This window comes from Semicossyphus pulcher, unplaced genomic scaffold (assembly GCF_022749685.1).
Source record: "Semicossyphus pulcher isolate SPU_LCO1_2020_fin unplaced genomic scaffold, fSemPul1.0.p SCAF_25, whole genome shotgun sequence".
NCBI classification, from domain to species: domain Eukaryota; kingdom Metazoa; phylum Chordata; class Actinopteri; order Labriformes; family Labridae; genus Semicossyphus; species Semicossyphus pulcher.
Window position 1 is genome coordinate 5,566,895 of NW_027211699.1, and position 22,009 is coordinate 5,588,903.

A 22,009-nucleotide genomic window follows, 5' to 3' on the forward strand; every position below is an offset into this window, starting at 1 on the left:
AATATTCAGAAAATCTAACTAAGCTTCAAGGGCTTTCAGCTTCAATATATGGTTTGTCAGTCACTTTAAAAGGGTTAATGTACTCCGATGCCATTTGTGAAGTTGAAACCGTGACATTTTCTACCATAAAGGTGAACTCAAGAAAATAGTATTAGTAGTATCTCAAAATTGTACTTATTACTGTTCCACTGTGTATCCTGAAACAATATTACTATCAAACTAAAGCAGAAACCACGCAAACAAAACAACAAAGAACAATCATGTTAAAGTCACTGATGGCTGATTGAGTTTAATATTAAAATGTTTCCCTTTAAGTCACATTTAATAAAAACTACCATTTACAGTAGGTCCATACTTATTTATAAACCCCTGATATGCAAGTATAAAGACTCTTTAATCTACAAACAGATAAGAGTAGTAGTAATCAGAGTTTGAATTGCATTACTGATCCGTGATTTGAAGAAACCTTTATAAGGAAAATACATATTTCTAAAGAAAATAAAAGTACTGGAAATCTGTCCAATAGTTAGTTTTTTCTGCCAGTGTTGAACCGATCTTATTCTTGAGTCTTCACTGACATGTTTTAAATGAAGAAAGAGGGACTAAGAAAGTTCACTGCGAGTTCTGATGAATTAAAACATTCCACAGATTTGGAGTCCTGTGGTTAACAGCGTCTCCTGAAGGCACCACGGGCCCCAGCTGTCAGGCGAAGAAGAAGGCGAAGAAGCCTAAAGATGGAAACTTGTCTATGGTCCTTTCCTCCAAACCTCCTCCCCAGAAATGTAGGTGGCTTTCACGTTGAGGGCGTCATCGAGCAAAACGAGGTCTGCAAATGTGTAACACAAATAAATAATATTTGACAGCCATCAAAGTTTAAACACTGCTGAGATGATGAATCCTCAGGCTGTAAACCCTGACCTGCGTCTGAACCGTAGTCCATGTTTCCCTTCTTGTCGCTGATACCCAGAAGTTGAGCTGGATGGAGCGAGGCGGCTTCCAGAGCTTCCTCTACACTGCAGCCTGTCAACAAACACACACAAGAAGATATACAAGTAGTATGGTCACTCTGACTCCAAAAAAAAGGATTCAAAACAGCAGTCAACAGTGAGAGAATCCACTTTTTTATGCTGTGTGTCTTGTGTCTCTGTGTTTAAATATTTAAGAATGTCTTATTGTATTTACTGGAAGAGAGTTGTCTTTCCATTATGTCTGTCTGGTGGCAAAGAGATCTCAGATTACCACTGTAAAGCATCATTTTTTTCCAGGAAGTTCTACTTAAAAAATGCAGGGAAAAGCATTTAATCTACTGGAAGTCGTCTTGCAGGATTTTTTGGGTCGCATTTATACTCATCTCTGGCCACCAGGATAGAGGACAGAATGTAGCAATATATTAGACTGTACATAAAGATGGACGACATGACAGCTCCCTGAAAGTGAAGCCAAACCCTCTCTATCGCCCCCTGCTGACTGGCTTCAGGATAGGTCATAAGCCCCGCCTCCTCCATGTTAACAGATGGGACATGAGTCAAACTATTAAATCAAAATACACGTCAAATAAAAGTTTCTCAAACATGGTTTCTGTCATTATAGTTAGTTATTATCACGCTGATTTACGTCCAAGTGTTCATTTTTCTGACAAGTTTACTTTTATTAGTTAATTGATGCTGTCAAAAGGGGGTGTAACGAGATGATTGACAGCTCTGTTGACAAATACGGCTCCTGCAGCCGATCTGTTCCGGATAAGCAGAGAAGAGGGGGATCGGAGAAAGGAGAGGTAATTTAAAAACAATCACTACAGTCATTGAAGTTTCCATATCTGTGAACGTCTGCTTCAGATCAACACAAGAAGCTGTTCTGCTGTTAAACACGCCGACGTGCTGTTTTTTTCTGGTAAGTTAAATGAGTGAAATGGTTAGAGGAAGTGGCTACGGCGGGTCCTACTGCGCCGCTCTGGCTCCAAATGACGTCACCATCGCAAGATGGCAGCGCCCATCACGCAGAGTATTTCGGCTTCAATTTTTTACAATGAGAGCAGATGGAGATGCGTTACACCATCTTTATATAAAGTCATTGGTCTTACTAAAAAAAATCAAAAGGCACAAACTCACCTGAAGCCTGTTTAAAGTGCCGTATACACATATCCATCGTCGCTATGCTGCCGCTGAGTGTTTTCGTGCCTGAAAGATGGAAAGAGTTAATTACAGCGGAGTTAAAAACAAAACTTATTGAAGGAATCAAGTTCTAAATAAGAAAGAAAAACCTCAGTTTGCAGATATTACCTCTATAAATGCATCATTACTGGTTTCATTGCTACTTGAACATGTTTAAATGCATTTTCAAACACAGACCTGCGACATAAGCGTGCAGACCCTGGATCTCTATGACCTGCTGGCCCAGAGTGTGACGACCTGGAGGAAGACCCATCGCTGTGATTGCATCTGTCACCAACACCAAACCTGGAAGTACAAACAAACACGAATACATGGTGACAGCGTTTTTTTACTCTTCATGTTTAAGCATGTGAATCCTTTGAATCGGATGCACATCTCTCTTGGAATTTGATGATCCAAAGGATGCAATCTGGGACCAGCCAGGAAGTTCAGCTCGCGAAGGCGGGTGGGATGTCATTGGTTCTGCAGGTACTTGGTTATAAACCAAAGTATTGGACACCTTAAAATGTCAACCTGTTGATGGAGCTAGACAAGACGTCAGCGGATCATCCAAAGTTAATCAAATTCATCCATCCATCCATTTTCTTCCACTTATCCGGGACCGGGTCGTCGCAGCAGGCTAAGCAAATTCACCTGGACATCCCTCTCACCAGCCACGTTTTCCAGCTCCTCCTAGGGGATCCCCAAGCGTTCCCAAGCCAGATGGGATATACAATCCCTCCAGCGAGCTCTGGGTCTACCCCAGGGTCTCCATCCAGTTAGACGCGGCCAGAAAACCTCCAAAGGGAGGCCCTGGGAGGAATCCTAATCAAATGCCCGAACCACCTCAACTGGCTCCTTTTGATGCAAAGGAGTTGCGACTCCGAGCTCTCTCCGGATGTCCTTACCCTTTCTTTAAGGCTGAGCCCGGCGACCCTGTGGAGTAAACTCATGTCGGCTGCTTGTATCCGCAAACTCATTCTTTCGGTCACTACCTAAAGCTCATAATTGAAATGTATCCAGAGGGGAACATGAATGTGTGAGCCACATCTCATCACAATCCATTCAATAGTTGTTGAGATATATCAGTCAGGACCAACGTTTAGGACAGCATGCTGCTAAGACACAACTGTTCAAGAGAAAAGGTCTCTGCAGACAGTATCTTCCCATTCTGCGTTTGCATCGTCATGTATAATACAGCGGGGAGAGGCATTAAAGGAGGGTGTGGGGAGGAAGAGACCTGCTGTTCTATTTTTACGTTCTCCCTAAACACCCAGAGAAAACCTGAAGAGGGAAAATACCAGCTGTTACGCTAACTGATGATGGCTTACTGGGTGTACTGGGCTGGAAAAAGTGCCGGGAACATCAGCTGTAAACACACACACACACACACGCAACTGAGCTGTGCAATCACTTCTACTAATGATGTGTGATGAGGGGGATAATTAATCCATCACAGCCTACTGACATTGAAAAGTTTGTAGGCTGCAGCTTTTTCCAAAACAGAAAATAAACCTCCTCCGGCTGATTTTTATTCCTTCATCAGTTTTCTTTGCTGCAACATGAGAACATTTTCCTCTGATACTTTTGTACTGATACTTAATGCTGACCTGTGGGGTGAGCTCTGTGAGCGATGCGTAGGGCGGCAGGATTGGTGTGGATCCCATCAGCGATCATTCCATAGTAGACCGTCCTGCCTGCAGGAACCTGATCGCTGGTTAGCAGACCCACTATGCCGGGGTCACGATGGTGGAACTGGATCACATGGCAGCAAAGACAAAAAGAAGACGCTGTAAGTTAAAGGCAACAACAACTACAAGGAGAAATATTGGGCTTGCAGTTATCAGGTGGACTTTAACATGAAGCTGCTGGGTGTGCTCTGTAAGAAGGCAACAAACACACCAGCCAAAAACGACATCAGTATCAGCCAGTGAAATGTTGTGGCTGTCTTCTTGTTCTCAGCGGAAGAGAAGAGTGAATCTTAAATAATTTAAATAGGCCATGTAGGGTAATACATTTGGTATTTATAAACGGATACCAACTGTACATAAACTGTTTAATAATTCGATAAAATGTGATAGGACGAGATGGGACATGATGCGATACGATGCAGCTCTGTGCGTTGTGGTACGCAAAGATAAAACGACAAGATGCAACTTTATATTGACGAAAATGATTGCGCAGCAGGTCAAATACATCGTAGGAAAGAGTGCACATTTTAAATATCAATAAACATCCATCCATTATCTATACCTGTATACCTCTATTATCCTGTTCAGGGTCGCAGGGGGGGCTGGAATCGATCCCAGCTGTAATTGGATGAGAGGCGGGGTACACCCTGACCTGATCGCAAGTCAATCACAGGGCGGACACACAGAGACCGACAACCTTTCACGCACACATTCACACCCATGGGCAATTTAGAATCACCAATGAACCTAACGAGCATGTCTTTGGACTGTGGGAGGAAGCTGGAGTACCCGGAGGGAACCCACGCATACACGGGGGGAGAACATGCAAACTCCACACAGAAAGGCCCACTACGTCTAAAGCGAGATTCGAACAAGGCACCAACAGTGCTAACCACTGCCCCAGCATGCAGACAGGGAAGGATACTTATCATACAGTCTTGCATTGTGCCTCTCCTGTTGGGCTTCCTCTTTCAAAGTATATTTCTTTAAGGTTGTTTCAGCCGTCTGGTCTAAAAGTTTTGGTTGTGAAATGTTGAACCCTGCAGAGCTGACCACATGCAAACCATTTCATAGGATACAGGGTGTCAAAGAGAGTAAGGTGGGACTCACAGGCAGCATGGCGTTGAAGAGGTGAGTGATGAAGGAAGCCCCATGCTGAACGGCCTCCTCTGCCTGGGACAGGTTGGCAACAGAGTGACCTACATGAAGACAACAGGAGGAGGCAGAGAGAACCTTTATTGTGTTCTTCTTCATAAAGCCACATTCGTCTCATCGGGGTCTGTCTGCAGTAAACTCTCCTCACCTAAGGACACAGTGATGCCTCTCTGAGAGAGCTCCCTCACCACGGATTGGCTGCTGGACAGCTCAGGAGCAAGCGTCACCATGGCAACGTTGTCCAGGCTGCCGTAGGCCTCCATCAGGTCCTGGATCCCACCTGAGCAGAAGGTACGGAGGAACTTCTCCGGGTGAGCTCCTTTTTTCTCCACACTGATGAACGGGCCCTCCAGGTGGAAACCTGCACACAGCAGATCAAAGTGTATTATACTTAACACACACACTTCATTTTAAATCACACACACACACACACACGCCGCTTGCTTTGTCCTTTGTAAATTACATTTTAAATGTTCAGTAATTTTTTCTTCCTGATACTGCCCCCTCCTGGTTATTTATTAGCATTAGCTTCTGAGGAGTGATTTCCCTCAGAGCTAAGTAAGTGTGGTTTAGGACAGACTGCTTCTGCTTCTCCTGCTGCACAATTATCTTACAGAATTGATGCCTTCGACACAATCTGTCCGTAAGTACTGTGTTTTTTAAGTCTTCGATGTCATGGGCAGAATATAATCACTAGTTTTATTCGTATACAGGTAACATTTGAAATAAGTCAGTTGGTAGCTAGCAGAGGAGTAAGCTAGCAGTATGACTCTGCATTTTCTGTTATGCAGGCGTTACATTGTGCCTTATTGTTATGATTTCCTAATTAAGTACACAATTTCTGCTTTGTTGCAGTTTTACAAGTGTGGAGTTGAAAATAAAAATAAGAAAAGTTATACCTTGTGCTTAGTAGAGGACTTACAACTGCTAGCTTACTGTCTTGCTGTGAATATTAGCAACTCACTACAAGGACAGTACACTGCTGCTGCACCAATCGTCCATATAACTGGTTTCAAGTCAAATTAAACTAACTAGTTCCTTGCAAACACTCTGACAACTTTATTATTTCTAGGAGCCTTTAGTGAGAGTATCAAGGGAATTTAATCTTACCAAGAACTCCAGCTCCATGTTTTCCTCCATCGTGAACTTTGACCTGAGGCAGAACCTAAAACACACATTCAGATGATGGTGAGCAGATTTATCTCACAAATATTAAAGTCAGACTAAAAAAAGAAAGTACATGTTAAAAAGTCAATAATTTAGTCAAAAACACTCTCAGTGACACGAGTCAAAGATTAAATTAAGTGACAACTTCTATCCACTCTGTTGTTGTGTGTTCAGGAAATGACATTATTTACTTCAAGAGTTGTTTAAGCAAACAATAATGATAAATAATTCTCTGAGTTTTATCACGAAGCTGAATATCTGACGCTCACCTTGTGGTAGATGTCCGGGGGAGAGGTGACCAGAGTGGGACAGAAAGAGGTCACACCGTGCTCCAGGATCTTTTTGGCTACAAAAGAAACTCCACTGCTGACGTCCTCAGAGCCCCGAGAGAAGTCGATGCCGTATCCTCCTGAAAAGAGGGACAAACTGGTGAGGACATGTTCTATAAACCACCACTGTACAACAACACAGTGTCTGTGTACATCCACACCAAAAACTAGACCACAGATAAAGTTTTTCAATCAGCAGGATGATAAAATAATGTCTTGTTCACAATGGTGCCCTACAAATAAATAATCAACAGAAGTTATAGCATAAAAAGTGCAAAATTAACATTCTTATACAAAACATAACACAGATACAAGACAAAGGGACATCAAACTTCCCAAAAATAAATTAAATAGACATAAAAAAAAATTGCTGCCTTAGGTGCAGCGAAAGTAGCACGACAGGGTGGTGTTAGACAACTCAAGACAATGTATGTGTGTGTGTTCAGTGTGTGTTTGTGTTACCATTTATCTGGACATCTATGAAGCCCGGGGCGATGATGCGGCCTTCACAGTCCACACGTTTGTCGGCGTAACCCTGCTCATCAAAGAACAGCTTCTCTGGATCTAAAATCCTCCCGTCACGCACCCACAGGTCCTCTCTGCAAACACACAGAAACACCTCAAACACACCTCAGCTTACAATGTGTGTACAGTGTCTTTGTGCGAATGTGTTGTACCTCTGCAGTCGGTGGTCTCTCAGTATTCTGCAGTTGATGAATTGGGTGATGGGGGCGTCAGACACCGACTTGTTGGACGGCATGTTGTTCTCTTAGAGACAAACTGTCTGCTTCAGTTCATTGGAGGGCGATGCAGCAGAATGAAGCAAACGCTCCTCTTTGATACAGAAAAACATTAATATCACACAGTACAGTTAGTGTCCACCATTGGAAATAAATAAGAAATGTCCTTCAAAATTTCTCAACACCCAAGGTAACAGTCAATAATCTGAAGATAGAGTTTATTGTCTAATTAGAAGTACTGAGACAGGTTGTAACCCATTTGACAGGAAGCAATTTGGGTTATCTGTTGTTTTAAATGTTCTGAATCAATAAACAGACTGATATCTTTTTACAGAACACATAAAAGGCCTTGAAAGGAATTTAAACATGGATATGAAGAGTCAAATCACAGATGTCGTGGATCAAATGCTATCTGATATCTTATCAGGGTGGGTGCAGCAGCTGACTTTGACCCCAGCTCCTCTTTATTCTCTTACAGCCTTTTGAATGAAGTAACATGCGTTAAGTACTGCCTAGATTCATCTATTTTCCCGTCGTCTATAAATTCTTGTGCCCCTGCACTATTACCTGGCTGTCTTTTGGAAACTATTACTTAGCTCTTGTTCGTGTTCAGGGCAGCGCCAAACTCCATAAAGAAAACAGTCGATTTAAGCGTCCCTGGCTCGGATCTGCGTTACCTACCTTGAATGAGGAAGAGGAATGAAGTTTGAGATTTGGTAGAATCCAGCTGTCACTTCGGCACACAATTAATGCAAAATACGAATCTTATTCAAGTAAAATTTGAACGTGCCCCATCGTCAATATGTCTCTGTTCTACCAAAGCAGATGCAACGAGGTGTGCATTAAATTACCGTACTTTTCAACCGAGTTCGGGGACCGTACATTCCGTTTTTCAACTCAGCAATTTAAACGCATAGCAGCACAAAATAACCAAAAATAGTCTTTAACTTAATTAGTGTTCTTCTGTAATGTTGGAAGTGGTCCCAGACTGAAGTTCAGCTGAATGTGTAGAAAACACGGGAAACGGATGTCATGTGACAAAGCGGTACTGCGGGTCAGCTGATCAAAAAAAAAAAAAAAACACGCTTCAGTTTACTGACCGCTAAAGAGTCTGAATACTGTACACATGAAGTACTCAGCACCTTAACCAAAGTAAAATAACATTTTGGCCTGCTTCAGAAATGTGTTGTATCACAGTAAAATGTGTGTAGCACTGCTGTACACAGTAAAAGTACAGCAGTACTTTCAGCTTTAGTTATAATATCACATTAAAAGTGCAGCAGTATTCTCTGCTATATGTTGTTCTAAGTAATGTAATGTACCTGTAGTTGTAGTTGTAAGTATAACTGTAACCGAAGTACGTAAGTATTCTTGTGTATTCTGTGTTTGAAGGCAAATAGCCACTAGAGGGAGCTAAAGCACAGAAATTGATTAAAACCCCATAAACAGAAACCTCACTTGAATTTTCCTCTGAAAAGCTTATTATATTTTTGTACCATTAGTTGCTACATTAGAGTAACATTAGAGAAGAGTTCTTTTTTACTAAGAATATTTCTGTACTTTGATGCTTTTGCTGCATTAGGCTAAGAATACTTTACTGTGATACTTAAGCTACATTAGGCCAACAATACTTGTGTACTTTACTGTGATACTTCAGCTACATTAAGCTAAGAATACTTGTGTACTTTACTGTGATACTTCTACTACATTAAGCTAAGAATACTTGTGTCCTTTACTGTGTACTTTACTGTGATACTTCTGCAACATTAGGCTAAGAATACTTGTGTACTTTACTGTGATACTTCTACTACATTAAGCTAAGAATACTTGTGTCCTTTACTGTGTACTTTACTGTGGTACTTCTGCAACATTAGGCTAAGAATACTTGTGTACTTTACTGTGATACTTCTGCTACATTAGGCTAAGAATACTTGTGTACTTTACTGTGATACTTTAGCTACATTAGGCTAAGAATACTGGTGTACTTTGCTGTGATACTTTAGCTACATTAGGCTAAGAATACTTATGTTCTTAACTGTGATATTTTAGCTACATTAGGTTAAGAGTACTTTTCCTGTGATACTTGCGGACTTTCACCTGTAGTAGAGTATTTTTACGTATCATTTCTTTTACTTCAGCGAAGTGCCTGAACACATCTGAACACTTTGTCCAGCACTGTATTATAAGTGTGCAGGTGCAGGGCCACCTTTCATCTCTCCTGACCTGTAAGTGAAGCTGAATAATGGAGTGAAAACCCTGCTGAGAAGATGTTCCCACTACCAGGAAGTCCTGCACCAAACTCCCTCTCTAAACCCCCCCCCCCCCCACCCTCTCAGGCAGGGCAGTGGCCCCCTCCCCATTCCTGAAAGTCAACAATAAACCACGTTTCCAGTAAGCCGGATACCTCCCCAAGTCCTGCTCGTCCCCATGGAGACCACTACGAGACTCCTCCGGCCTGAGTCCTCTGGCCAAACTAGGCCACCCACGGGGAGCGAGAGCCTATATTTTTCCCCCAATATGGATCAAAATGTACATCTCCACTGAGACACAGAGCAAATGCTCCTCTCTGTTTCCTCTGTGTGGACACAAAGAAAAGACTTGGCAGCCTCTCTGGTGCATGTTTAAGAGCAGAACCGGGACTCAAACAGAGAGTGGTCGTGGCGTACTATATTTTACACCCTCTGTGTCCCCTCTTTTGTGAACCGTGACGTCAGCATTCCCCTCAGAGCGGCCTGACTGACACAGTAGCTTTGTTTTGGAGTCGCCACATCTCATTCACGGGCGCTTAACTCCTGAGTCCAAGGTTGCGATGTGGCCTTTCAGGATCCCTGATTCCTTAATCCGCTGGTTTTTAAGGCACTGAATAAGCGGCCGTTTGTATGCTCGGTGCTGGGGCGGCGGGGTGCTTCTGCTTTATGGGAACTGTTGACTTGCAAAACACACCCTGAGGACACAAGTGACTGATAAACGGAGGGAGGACTGCCAGCAAGGTCATGGTGAGAGGTCAGTCTTACCGCTCACATGGGGCAGTGCGGAGAGGCAAGGCGGCTCTGAAAGACGGCAAAGAGTTACATTCTTTAATTAGATTAATTTCACGTCAGTTTATTTTTTATAAAAAGCTTGCCAAATTGGGTATCACCAAGGCTCAGTTTCAGGACTGCCGCCTTAAAGCAAGAAGTTTCCAGGTTTGGTTCTGGCTGTGTGGAGTTTGTATGTTCTCCCTTTGATTTCTTGAGGTTCTTCTCGGGGTTTCCCCTTCCATGAAAAAACATATATGATAGGTTGAATAATTGAAAAATAAACAAATCAATTGATTCTTCCAGCTAAGTTCAGGACAGTATTTGTAAAAGACTTTCGTAAAAGATCTGAAAAATGCTCTTGAGGAGGAAACACTTCACCCCCCTGTGACACCCTCACAAACTCTGACATCTGAGAGCTCTGCATCCTTTGCAAACAGATCCCAAGCGTCGGGAAGAAGGCAAATCCATTAGCAAACAAAGCCACACTGTGAACACAAACACCTGACATCCTCGACATTATCTGCCCTCTAATTCCTCCACTCACTGCTGCAGCTTCACACTCGCTAATCGGCTAAATCTGTTGTCATTTGTCCTCATTCACAAAGGCCCTCCCTCCTCTTCAGCCTCCTCTTGCTCCTCTGGGGTAATCCATGTCTCCCAGTTGTTTACATGTGGGCTAATTGGATAAGGAGCAATAAACAGTTTTGCACCATACTTTTCTATGTTTATCTCTACTTAACTTTTTTTTTTTTGCTCTCTGACACTCAATTAAAATGTATCTTAAAACAAGTTGATCTATGTTCAAGCATATCTGTTTTTGCCTGTCTAGAATATTACAAAATTTGCACCGCAAAAAGATGAATATATTTCCTAAAATAACATTTGATATAAACTATGAATTGTAAAGTGAAACATACACAAAGCATCAAGTTTGCAATGTTTATGTGTCTCTTGGCAACGGCCCATTTCCAGCCAACTCATTTTGTTAAAGGAGCCAAATGAAAATCTGTTTTTGCTTATTACTGTTTACTGATTTATGCAGCTTGTTGTATAAAAGCAATAACACACTCGACGTCGTGCTGGTACACTGAATATGAGCATGGCTGTGATTATATCTGAATCGCTTGCCGTGCTGGTATTCAGTGCAACCCCACTCCTTCTTATGTGATGCTGCTTTGATGACACAGAGGCTTCCAACCTTTTTACGCCTGAATTTCACTACCCCAACAGGACTTTCAGATAAATTACATAAATTATATTCAACCCATTGTGTGTAATGTGTAACACTTCTGATTGTATAAATGTGTATATATATATACATTTTATACATACACACAAAAAACATAATTACACATAAGAAAATAAGTCAATCGAGCAATGGAGAATGATTGAGAAAAGATGCTGAAATAAATGAGATAAAAGTTAGTTAACAGGAGCTTTGTACTCCACAGTCTGTGTAAAACGCATAGTAAAGCCTGAGGTGCAGCTACACCTGGTTGGGAATCACTGATATGTCAGACTTAAATTGAACCTGATGCTAATTCAAGTGTGTCATTGGTATTATAGTTTGGGCGGCCTACAACCGTCTGCAGCCCATAAGGTCACTACATGCCTGGCCCTCCTCTGCCCCAGGAGCTGCATTGTTCTAGAAAACTCTGGATCAATCTCCTGGGTGGGGAGTTTACAAGGAGTAAAAGGAGGGGAGGAGGGGATGTCTTTGCCTTTTTCTCCTTTCCCTTTCTTCACCCACACATCCTACCCCCACCTCCCACCTCCTACCCTGACCCCTCCACCATCCACCCTCCACCCTGTGCCGTCCTGCGTCTCAGCAGCCTGTTTGCATTCCTCTCAGTTAATAAGTGTTTGTCTGATCCCTTGCAGGGGGTGTAAAGACCCCCACACACGCAAACACAACGGCCCGCCCCCCCCGGCTCACCCAGCTGTAAAGATGACAGGAGTGACGCTGCGAGGAACGGACGAGGAGGGGGTTAGAGGTGTCGTAAATTTCATTGGCACGCTGCTCGGGCATTAAGTTTTATTAATAACCAGCAGGCTGCAAAACACTGGTTGGAGGTCACTGCAGAATAAACACAGGACACACACATACCTGAAGTCACAGTATGACCGTTTCTATGTGATGTTTGAAGCCCGCTGTTAGAATCCTTCATGAACATTAGAAGACGAGCAGTTTCTCTTCCCCCCTGTGAGGTCAATCATTTGCAGACTAAAGAGGTTATTAGATCACGTATTAAACCCAAACACAGAACTGCTGCGTTGTTTTTCAGGTAAAGGGGACCAGACTAACAGTGTGTCTAAATTGTTCCTTCATTCTTAGACTTGTAATGTTTAGTTTGTACATTTTTAAACACCAAGGGACAAATTTAGAAGTGTAAAATGAGCTAGAAGCTGCAGTTCCGCTAACAACCACTAGAGGCGGACTCCAAAAGCGAGTCAAACCCCATTGACCCCCATGCTAAACTTTACTCCAGAGAACAGATATGGCCTCTAAAGCTCATAATCTCATTCGTGACAACAGTACAGGGGCTGATTGTAACTAATATTTAGGCTAAAACTAATGTATTATTAGCCTATGAAAAAGGCACTATTGCGGTCATGTGTAGATGCTAACCCTACAAGATTCGTACGCATTGTTTCTCCACGGTGCACATTGTTTGAAATTGTGTACAGTTACCGTTACCGTCGGTTACAGAGCGGTTTACATTCAAGCCTTTCTGCTAGAAAGCCTTTATGAAAGCCTCAGATGACTTTTGGCTTCACACGGGACGTGAACAGTGGTCACATGGGGGGAAGAGAAAGAGCTCTCTCTCAGGAATCCATGCGCTTGTGCGAGAGTTAAGCAAGTCTACGGCTACCATCAAGCTGCAACCCTAGTCACGTTTTACTTTTACCAGTACACTAAATGTCCTACCACAGCCAAGCTCAAAGACGATGCGATATTATATTTCTAAAATGCTGATAAAATAGTTAGAAAGATACCTGTAGGGGGACTCGATATTAAGGCATTACGAAATAAACAAATTGCATTATCAACACAAGCCGAAAGGGAAACGTGTTGAATTTAGCCCCTTTCCCACTGATCAAATGACTCTGCAGTAGACCCGCCTTGTAGATCACCTTGGCTCCAGTCGGCAATGATGGGAACACAAAACTCGGTCGGCATGCTAATCTCCGCCCCCTTCCCAACTCCTCGTCATCTCAGCTACAAATTCCGCCCGTCTCCGTCCGAGCAGCGCTCAAACATCGTTCCAAATTTGTCGGCGCCGAGTTTGATAAACAGACTGAATGAGTAACAGATACGATAAAGACCTAACCACCGTAACATCTTCACTGTTTACTAACCCAGTCTCTGGCGCGTTTGTGACGTCAGACGGTGGCCGGCAGAAAAGAGACTAAAAGGAGTATACTTCACTGGCAATGGGAAAAGAGACAATTGGCATTTATTAGCTGGTCTTCCCGGGTCTGAAAAACCCAACGCGCTAATTTTCGGTGGGAAAGGGGTATAAGAAGAGATTGCAAACAAGCAGAAAACAAAACGATCAATAGGAGAAAATAAAAACACGATGCTATGTGAAATCACAAACCAGCCAGCTGCCGTTAAGAGGAGCCACTGCAGCAGGCTGATGGCAGGAGGAGAAAGAGCATCGTGGTAAAGAGCAGTGCCAGAAACATCCCGACTGTGAGCTGTTTGGGAACCAACCTGGAGGGCCGCTCTCTCGCTCTGTCCCACGTCCACTCTGATTAAAGTCATTTTGTGGATGCACTAAACACAAACACAACAGAGAAGCTGCACCAGTGAATGGGGCAGCTTCAGACCGGTGGGGTAGAAATATCTGGCTATCGAGGGGGTCCGAGGCTTGGACCAGGCCTGACCGGGTGTGTGCAGAGGAGGCCTTTGTCGCTGTTGTCGCCACGGCAGCTCACCAATTGAGGCTAAAGTCTAAGATATGTAAAGCAGCAGCGTTTCAAAGCTTTCCCTCCGCTGTGGAACAAACAAAGTAAGAAAGAAATCAAATTAAAGTTTGGAAAGGAGTGAGTAAAAAGCGGGAATAAGAGGGAAAGTATCCTCTGTTGTAAATGCTTCTGCGGCAGGGCCAAGCTGTGTGTTGGAATCTGATGAGTGTTGAGGAATGGAAAAAGAAAGGAACCATTAAAAAGACGGAGCGAGGTGGAGGGAGCCGACTATGCCCTTGTTTGTCCGGAGTGGTATTTTATTTTCTCATTGATCGGGTCCAAGTCCTGCAGGCGGCCTGGTGAGTCTCCCACCCCCGCATTGAGAGGCAGGCCCGGGCATGCCTGGGCCAAGGTCAAACTGTGGCCGCCAAGAACGCGCATGCAGCTCAGCCTGCCCCCAGCTGCCACGGCTCTGTTTATGTTTGTTTTCTCAGTCCTCTGCTTCCTCGGGGATCGCCTCAGTTAGTCGGGCTCTCTGGAGGCTCAAGCAGCACACGCAGGTGGGATCGGGTGGCAGAGGTGCTGCTGCTGCTGCACGCCTTCCCTGTCTCAGTATCACAGTTTATAGGGCATCTTATGTTATCAAAGCTGCAGAACTAACACGGTCTGCAGACACCTTTAAGATCTACATGTTTGTGTCACTGCATGGCAGCTGTGTATGAAGGAAACAATGCACATAGCTGGTGGGAAATGTCGTAGACGGGAGTGTAAGCTGAGAATATGTTTGGTAACTGACTCGAGTATTTAGTGACCATTGTTCTGTCACTGCAGTGAGTCACCGACCTTTATGTTACCCGGACAGCATAACACTGCGAGGACCTTCGAGACAACAAAGAGGGAAAAACATCTGACATTTACTCTAAGTGTGATACTGAAGGTATTTCCTTCTATCACACCATGTAGTTTGTACTATTGACTTACATTTAAAGAGACAGTAGCCCTTTTTACACTGCAGCACAGGGCCGTAACGAAGCTCCGCCGCTAAACTGCCTTTGAACTAAGAAATGTCCACGTAAAGCTGCCCCAGTGTGTGTCTGTGAAGGTTCTCAGTCATCCAGGGTCATGGTAATTCGAAGCTTAATCCAAAAGGCAACTGGACTTGGTTAAAGTTCTTATATTTCTAGAAGGAGCTAGAAATATATGCCTCTGTCCACCAGTCACTTTTAGAACTGTAGAAGCCTTTCGGATGGGAGGTGAAACGTCTTCAACACTTCAACCAAGTCCAGGTGCCTGTTGGATTAAGCCTCAGTTTGTGTTCCTCACGTTGTCTTTCGGCAGACGCACCGATGCCGGTTCGCCTCTGTTACTACCTCCGATGCCGACTCAGAGGCAGAACGACTTCGCCCCACCATTGCGCCTCTGTGCATTTTACATAAGAGACGAGGCGTAACAGAGACGTAAAAATCCTGCCTTGAACTGGCCGTGTAAAAATCTGTGATTTTGTCAGGTGAAAAATTGCCAGGTTTTGTGGTGCCCACAGGAAGCAGGCAGGGATGGAGGAATGAGTCAGCAAAACCAGGAGCCCAACAACAAACCAGTTAGAGCGTTTGGATCATGTAGAAGTCAAAAAGAGAGTGGGGAATTTAATTGTGCAACAGATTTTGTTTTCTTTGGTCACGTGGTCACTGTTGGTACCGATCTTAACCCCTATAAATCCCACCGTAGCTTCAAGAAACCGTCTGCAGCCATCTTTCAAATCCCCACAGATTCTTGACGGAGGTTGATTGTCTCCATCTACCTGCAGTTCCCAGTGTTTTTCCTACACTGGTTTCCCAGCTTGTTGTGGAGGTTTACTGGTATCTCCAGAATTGGCTTTGTCATGCTGCTCTTCTGCTGCCTCATTCAGTCCCCCTAGCACACCTACAAAAGAGCGTCCCCCAGCCCCGCGTAATGAATAAAGAGGCCCTCCCACTGTTTCCCTGGGTATTGTTTCCTTGTTGTTACACAGAGTGTGTATTGCTCACTAAGCCTGTGATGGATGTCGGATTACCCCTTCCTGACAAAGAAGGCTTCGGCCTGCACTGCAACACAGGACACACACACAACACACACAGAGGCAAACATGCCGGCACACACTCATGCACTCCCCAAACATGCTGAAGATCCTGCATACAATGATCTACAAATCTTTGTCCTGACCCCGACAGCAACAACAAAACAAGCATCCATACGGCTCTGACAGAACGTTCATGTTTTCATGTCGAGATTTAGTGCATTTTGAAGACGTGTTCACATCCTTCACTGCAATAAAAGCAGTCTGAATATACTCTGCAACAAGGTAAATACATTCCAGCCTTACTTTAGTGAAAGTATGTAAGAATTATCAGCAAGATGAAAAGTAAAAGTGTTCTTTAAGTGCATTTAACCAGGTCCCTTTCATTACTTTGTAGATGTAGTACAAAGTAGCATAAAATGGAAATACTCAATTTCCTTATTAAGTCATTCACTTATTCCTCTTTGTATTTCTGCATTACATTTCTTATTCTTTTACAGAATTTTCCTTTACTATGGCACTTTAATGACTCCACACAAGTCGCTTGCTTGAGTATAGTTATGATAAATGAAAACATCAGCACACAGTTGCAATTCCAGAGCAAAAAAAAGAATCAAATGTGAATGTTTACATTAAACATTTGATATTGTCTTTTAAACATTTTGAAACCTGGTGAACTCACAGCCAAACCTTTTTAACCTTAAGTAAACAGAAAACCTGAGAGCTACTATGATTATGACTCTGGCAACATGCTGTTGGGACACAGAAAGTTACGCACCACCAAATATATGTTTGACTTGTGGCTTATTCTCTTCATTATTTGAGCATTTCACTTGACTGGACAACACAAGATGTTCTATCTATCTATCTATCTATCTATCTATCTATCTATCTATCTATCTATCTATCCATCACATCCTTTGGAGTCCCCCAAGGCTCTATACTTGATCCTCTATGTTTCTTTACTAACATGCACTTGTTATGTCATTATCATATCAAAACATTTTTTCACTGTTGCACTGACAATTAAATCTCAAACATCATCTTATTATTAGTAGATTCCTGCACTGTCACCTTTTAATATTATGGTGTCACCTTGTTTTATCCATGTTTTCTTTCTTTATTACTGCCCGTAGCCTTCTCCTATGATTTTGTATGTGTCTAGTTGTCCATATCTCAGCACCAATGTCAGGAAACGTCCTCAATGTGTTTTCTGAGGATTTCAATCAACAAATAATGATGAAAACTTTTTCCTGATTATGCTTAACTACTTATACTGAAGGAACATTTTTAACGCAATACTTTACTGGTATTTTTAAAATGTGGTCTCAGTTCTTCAACTTAAGAAAAGGATCTTGATACTACCTCAGCCACTGCTTTAAAGTGTTATATAGTGGAGCTTTGTGAAGTAGCAGGGATTGGGCAGTTTAAAAGAAAAGATCCTGTTTTTCTGACATTAGGGAGTCAGCGGAGCCTCATTTCGGTAAGGTAAGCTGAACTTTCACAAAACCAGCGCTGTAATAAATCTGAGGCTCCATCCAGCCTCTCTTTCTGTCTACTACACCATCCCTCCTCAGCCCTAATCAGCCCCACAGCCTCGCTAAAACCAGTAAGAGACCCTCACCCATTCCCGCCCCCCCTCCGTCCTGCCCTACATGACAATGGTACCAGCAGTTACCCAGGAAACGGGCCTTTCATTAGCTGTGTGATAAAAAAGATGTATTCCCAGTCTCCCCTCTGTCCACTTTACACATCTTTGCTGTTTTTCGGGAACCTGAAGATAAGCTTCAGCTGGACTGGTGAGGGCTGCAGATCCCTGTCCACCACATGCATTTGTCCTGTAACATTTTCTCCAGTTGAATACAAGTGCAGACGTGGGGCAACGGACAGAGGCATGTCCTTACTGCAGCAGCTTCCTGATGCTGATATTTTCAGCACTTTTAGACCTCCTGGAGTCGGAGGATATTCATGTGATGTGATCAAAAACTATCCTCCTTCCAAAGCGCACACTGGTTGAAACCTGTGGCTGCATCATCGTCATTGCCACATTGGGTGTTTTCATTTAGCACTTTCAGTTTGCAGCGTTTCTGGGTTGGAACAAGCAGTGAGGGTTAGCGTTTCACCAGGAGGCTCCTCTTACCTGCAGCCGTCAGCAGGGCCGGGGAATAATACCTGCATCAGGTTACCACGGGCCTCTCATCTAACCAGGCCTGCCACATCATTATTATTATGAGCCCTGCAATCCAGCTGGAGAGCCAAGTCCAGCAGGTAATAGCTGTCCAGGGGGGCCTGCTGGGAGCTCAGGCTAGGGGGAAGGGAAAACGTGAGCTCTCCTTTCCAGGAAAAAAAGTACCCGGGCTGGGCATGAAGATGCAGGATCCTGCCCTCCCAGCAGAGTGTTGGGTGTCCATCTTACACAGGTGTAGCGTTACAGTTACAGAACTTTATCTTTGCCCTTCATCTGTCAGCCATCATTACCTCATAAGTGATCACGGATAGACACGCTCGCTGACAGAAAGCCTGTCTATTCACAGCCCTGGGGGGGATGCAGGCTTCTTAAATTCTAGGTATTTGCATTTGATTACTGCGGCTATTCATTTGACTCTCTGAACGCGAGCCACCTAGCTAATCTGCAGCAGGGTCAGAGAGAGACGGTGTGGTCTACAGCGGGGCAGACAGGCGGTGATATATGGGGCCGTGGGACACTTGTCCCTGTTAGACCCCACACCGACCCAATGAACTACCACAGATCCAAGCGCCATGGGGGAACAAGAGTCTGACTGAGCACAGACAAAGCCCTGAAAGAGAAACCCAGCCACCCCCTGCTACTATTACCCATCCACTGCCTGATCACAGCAAGGGACCCAAAAGAGATGAGCAGGAAAAGACCAACGTAAATCTCATGTACAGGGACACTAAAGGGAAGGGGGGTTTGAGGGAGAAAGAAGAAAACAAGAGGGAAGAGTCTGCAGCCATGCTAGCAACTCGGTCAGGCTGTAGTCAACAGCGCTTTGAGCTGAATGCTAACATCAGCATGCTAAGACAAGCATTGTTGGCACCTCAGATTTAGGTGTAAGCATGCTAACATTTCATAATTAGCATTAGACACAAGTAAGCTGTAGGCTTTTGGTATCAGAATTGTTGGACGAACTGTTTGCACCATGAATGATGATGTTGACACAACAGGAAAAAGTCAAAGAATCACCAAAGTCTTCTCTAGGCAACATGAACACGGTCATTTTAATTTATCCAATTATTGTACTTGATGATGGTGGTGCTAATAAAGTCACCAAAGTCAGTAGGAAGTCTATAACATTTTCTACCAATTTATTAAGTGAATGTATGGATATTTCACAGGATACACTGAAATTATGAGCTGACGATAAAGGCTTATAAAATATCAAAAAAAAAAAAAATACTCTGGGCACCTTGAATACCAGCAGCAAATGTTAGGACAATCTATCCAATAGTTGCTAAAATATTTCACGTAAACAAAGCTGTTACGTCATGTTGGTGCTTGAGGAAATGTCAGAGGATACTGTGGTACTGTAACTGCCTATCAATGTCAGTATATTTCTTAGTTTCCCACCTTTGTATTTTTGGTTCCCACCTGTTATCATTGAGGCGGAACTAATTAGCGCCGATTGTCATTTTCGCACGTCACAATTAATCAACGCACCTTAGGCGAAGCGCAACAGGAGATGCTCTCAAGCTAGAGTTAGAGAATTAATTCTATACACATTAACTATTAACAGCAAGAAAGAAGACAAAGACAAGGAAGAGCGTAGAACAATTAGCTCATTTCAAGTAATAACCAGCCTACGAGGTATGTTAAAGTACAAGAATGTCACTATATGGTGACGATGTATGCTAATTAGCCTAGCTACGTGTTAATTAGCATGTAAATTACGATCGAATTTTTATGGAAATTGACACGTGAAAGTCGCGTTATTGATGTGTTTTGGATGCCCTATCTCAAGTGCTTAAATTAGATAATTTTTACATAATGTGTGTAATTAATTCTTTGTGTAATAAGTGAACAGTTTATTTGAATGGTGCTCCCTGTTGGATTGGCTTAAAATGCTTTATTGTATGGCTATAGGGGCTTAGATTGTAAAGACAATACAAACATATTATTTCATTTTATTCATTGTATTCTTTATTTATTTTCTCTCTATCAACCCAGTTCTCACGGGTATTAAACCCTGTTTTTTAATCACGACTTTGTGCCTTGTGTCTATTACTGGAGGGAGCTACACGTACTGCTGTTTAAAAATAAGTAAGCAAGATGCAATAAATCTTATTTTTCTTTATTTGTCAAAAGAGATTGGAAATAAAATAAAAAAAACAGGAAAGAAAAAGAATCCATACAGTGTCTCTAACTTTACAGAATCAATCATGAGGTAAAATGAAAACATTATTGTTTAAAAGTGTTATTTAATCGAGAAGAGCTAATACACATCATTTCATGGTTTCTTTGTCTTCAACAAGAGTCCTTTGTCCTGTCAGAGTGCGTTCACGCCTCTTAATACACAACAGAGTGAAACCGGTCCCTCTAAAGTAAACTGCATGGACAGACTCCTACGACTGAATGTAAAATAAAACAAGTATCACTGTACATTGATTGCACTTTCACACATTTTAGAGACAAACGGGAGCAATATCTAAGCCAGAATTGACTTATGACTGTATTCATATGGAGTGATTTGGTTAATTAGTCCGCATCCAACAAGACATATCCAAGCATGAGATCTTTTGTTTATGTACCGTCCAACCCCAAAAAACAGACATTTCCTCCTCGCTTTTAAAAACACCCCGTCCAGTCCCAAGTGTTGCTCTTGGCGCATAGAAGGTCGGGTATTCATTTACAAGGCACCATGGACTTTCTAAAGTGACCATTTTAAGGGTCTTAATAGTTCTTTGTTGGAGAATTCTGCCTCTAGCATTTCACCTTTAGCTCTGCTGGATCAAAGAAACTGGTTACTAAGTACTTTTACAAGGGTATTTGTCTGATATGAAACCTTTAAAAAAACAACTCATGCTGCACAATCATTATTCATCTAGTTCAACTGCATCTAATTAATTTTGAAAATGCATACAGAGAATAGTTAGTACCAAAAACCCAATGGAAAAACCACATTCAGTAAATCACTTCTACACTAAACATCATTTGGCACATTTGTCATTATTCATCATCATAGTGCTGCTGTCGCAATATATGCATTTGTATTTATTCCTCTGAAAGAAACAACTGTGAATCGGTTCTTTATGTAGGAGTTAAGCCTGGTGTACAACAACATGATGTAAACAAAGACATCATCAAGCATCAAGTTACATTTGCTTTGATTAAAACACATACATTTGCATCATTGACCTCAAGCAAAACATCCGGACAGAGCTGACCAAAACGGAGGAAGCTAATTTAGCGTGTTAGCTTTGTGTCACCATCCTTGTCAGAGCTTTACCTGCATGCCCCACAGATGACATCATACTAATGTGTATTTACAATACCTCATTTATGAATGCAAAAAGCTAACGCTTGCAAGCTACAGATGCATAATGTGAACTGGATACCAGAGTCCATGATGGCGCCGATTTTATGGAAATGTGCCCGGCTGCTACATTTGTTCACCTGTTAGTCCCACAGGTGTCACCAAGCCTCTCAAACTGTTTCCTGGTGCATGTGAGCAGGCACTAATTCTGTTCGTCCAAAATAATTTCAGTTACCCAAAACGTAATTTGACAGTTTTTTTTTTCAAAGTAATGCTGTTTTGCTGCTGTTTACTGTGGCA

General features: G+C 42.8%; 1 protein-coding gene across 1 annotated transcript; it reads right to left on the bottom strand.

Annotated features, from left to right (window-relative positions):
* Positions 1–276: 276 nt before the first annotated feature.
* amdhd2 (amidohydrolase domain containing 2) lies at positions 277–8,242 on the bottom strand. Its single transcript, XM_069676146.1, has 12 exons — positions 7,914–8,242; positions 7,170–7,326; positions 6,955–7,091; positions 6,433–6,572; positions 6,107–6,161; positions 5,145–5,357; positions 4,952–5,040; positions 3,761–3,905; positions 2,349–2,456; positions 2,109–2,177; positions 919–1,020; positions 277–826 (listed from the first exon to the last, which is right to left on the bottom strand). The coding sequence occupies exons 2-12, from the start codon at positions 7,250–7,252 to the stop codon at positions 747–749; spliced, it is 1,221 nt and encodes a 406-aa protein (XP_069532247.1). The 5' UTR covers positions 7,253–7,326; positions 7,914–8,242; the 3' UTR covers positions 277–746.
* Positions 8,243–22,009: the final 13,767 nt, after the last annotated feature.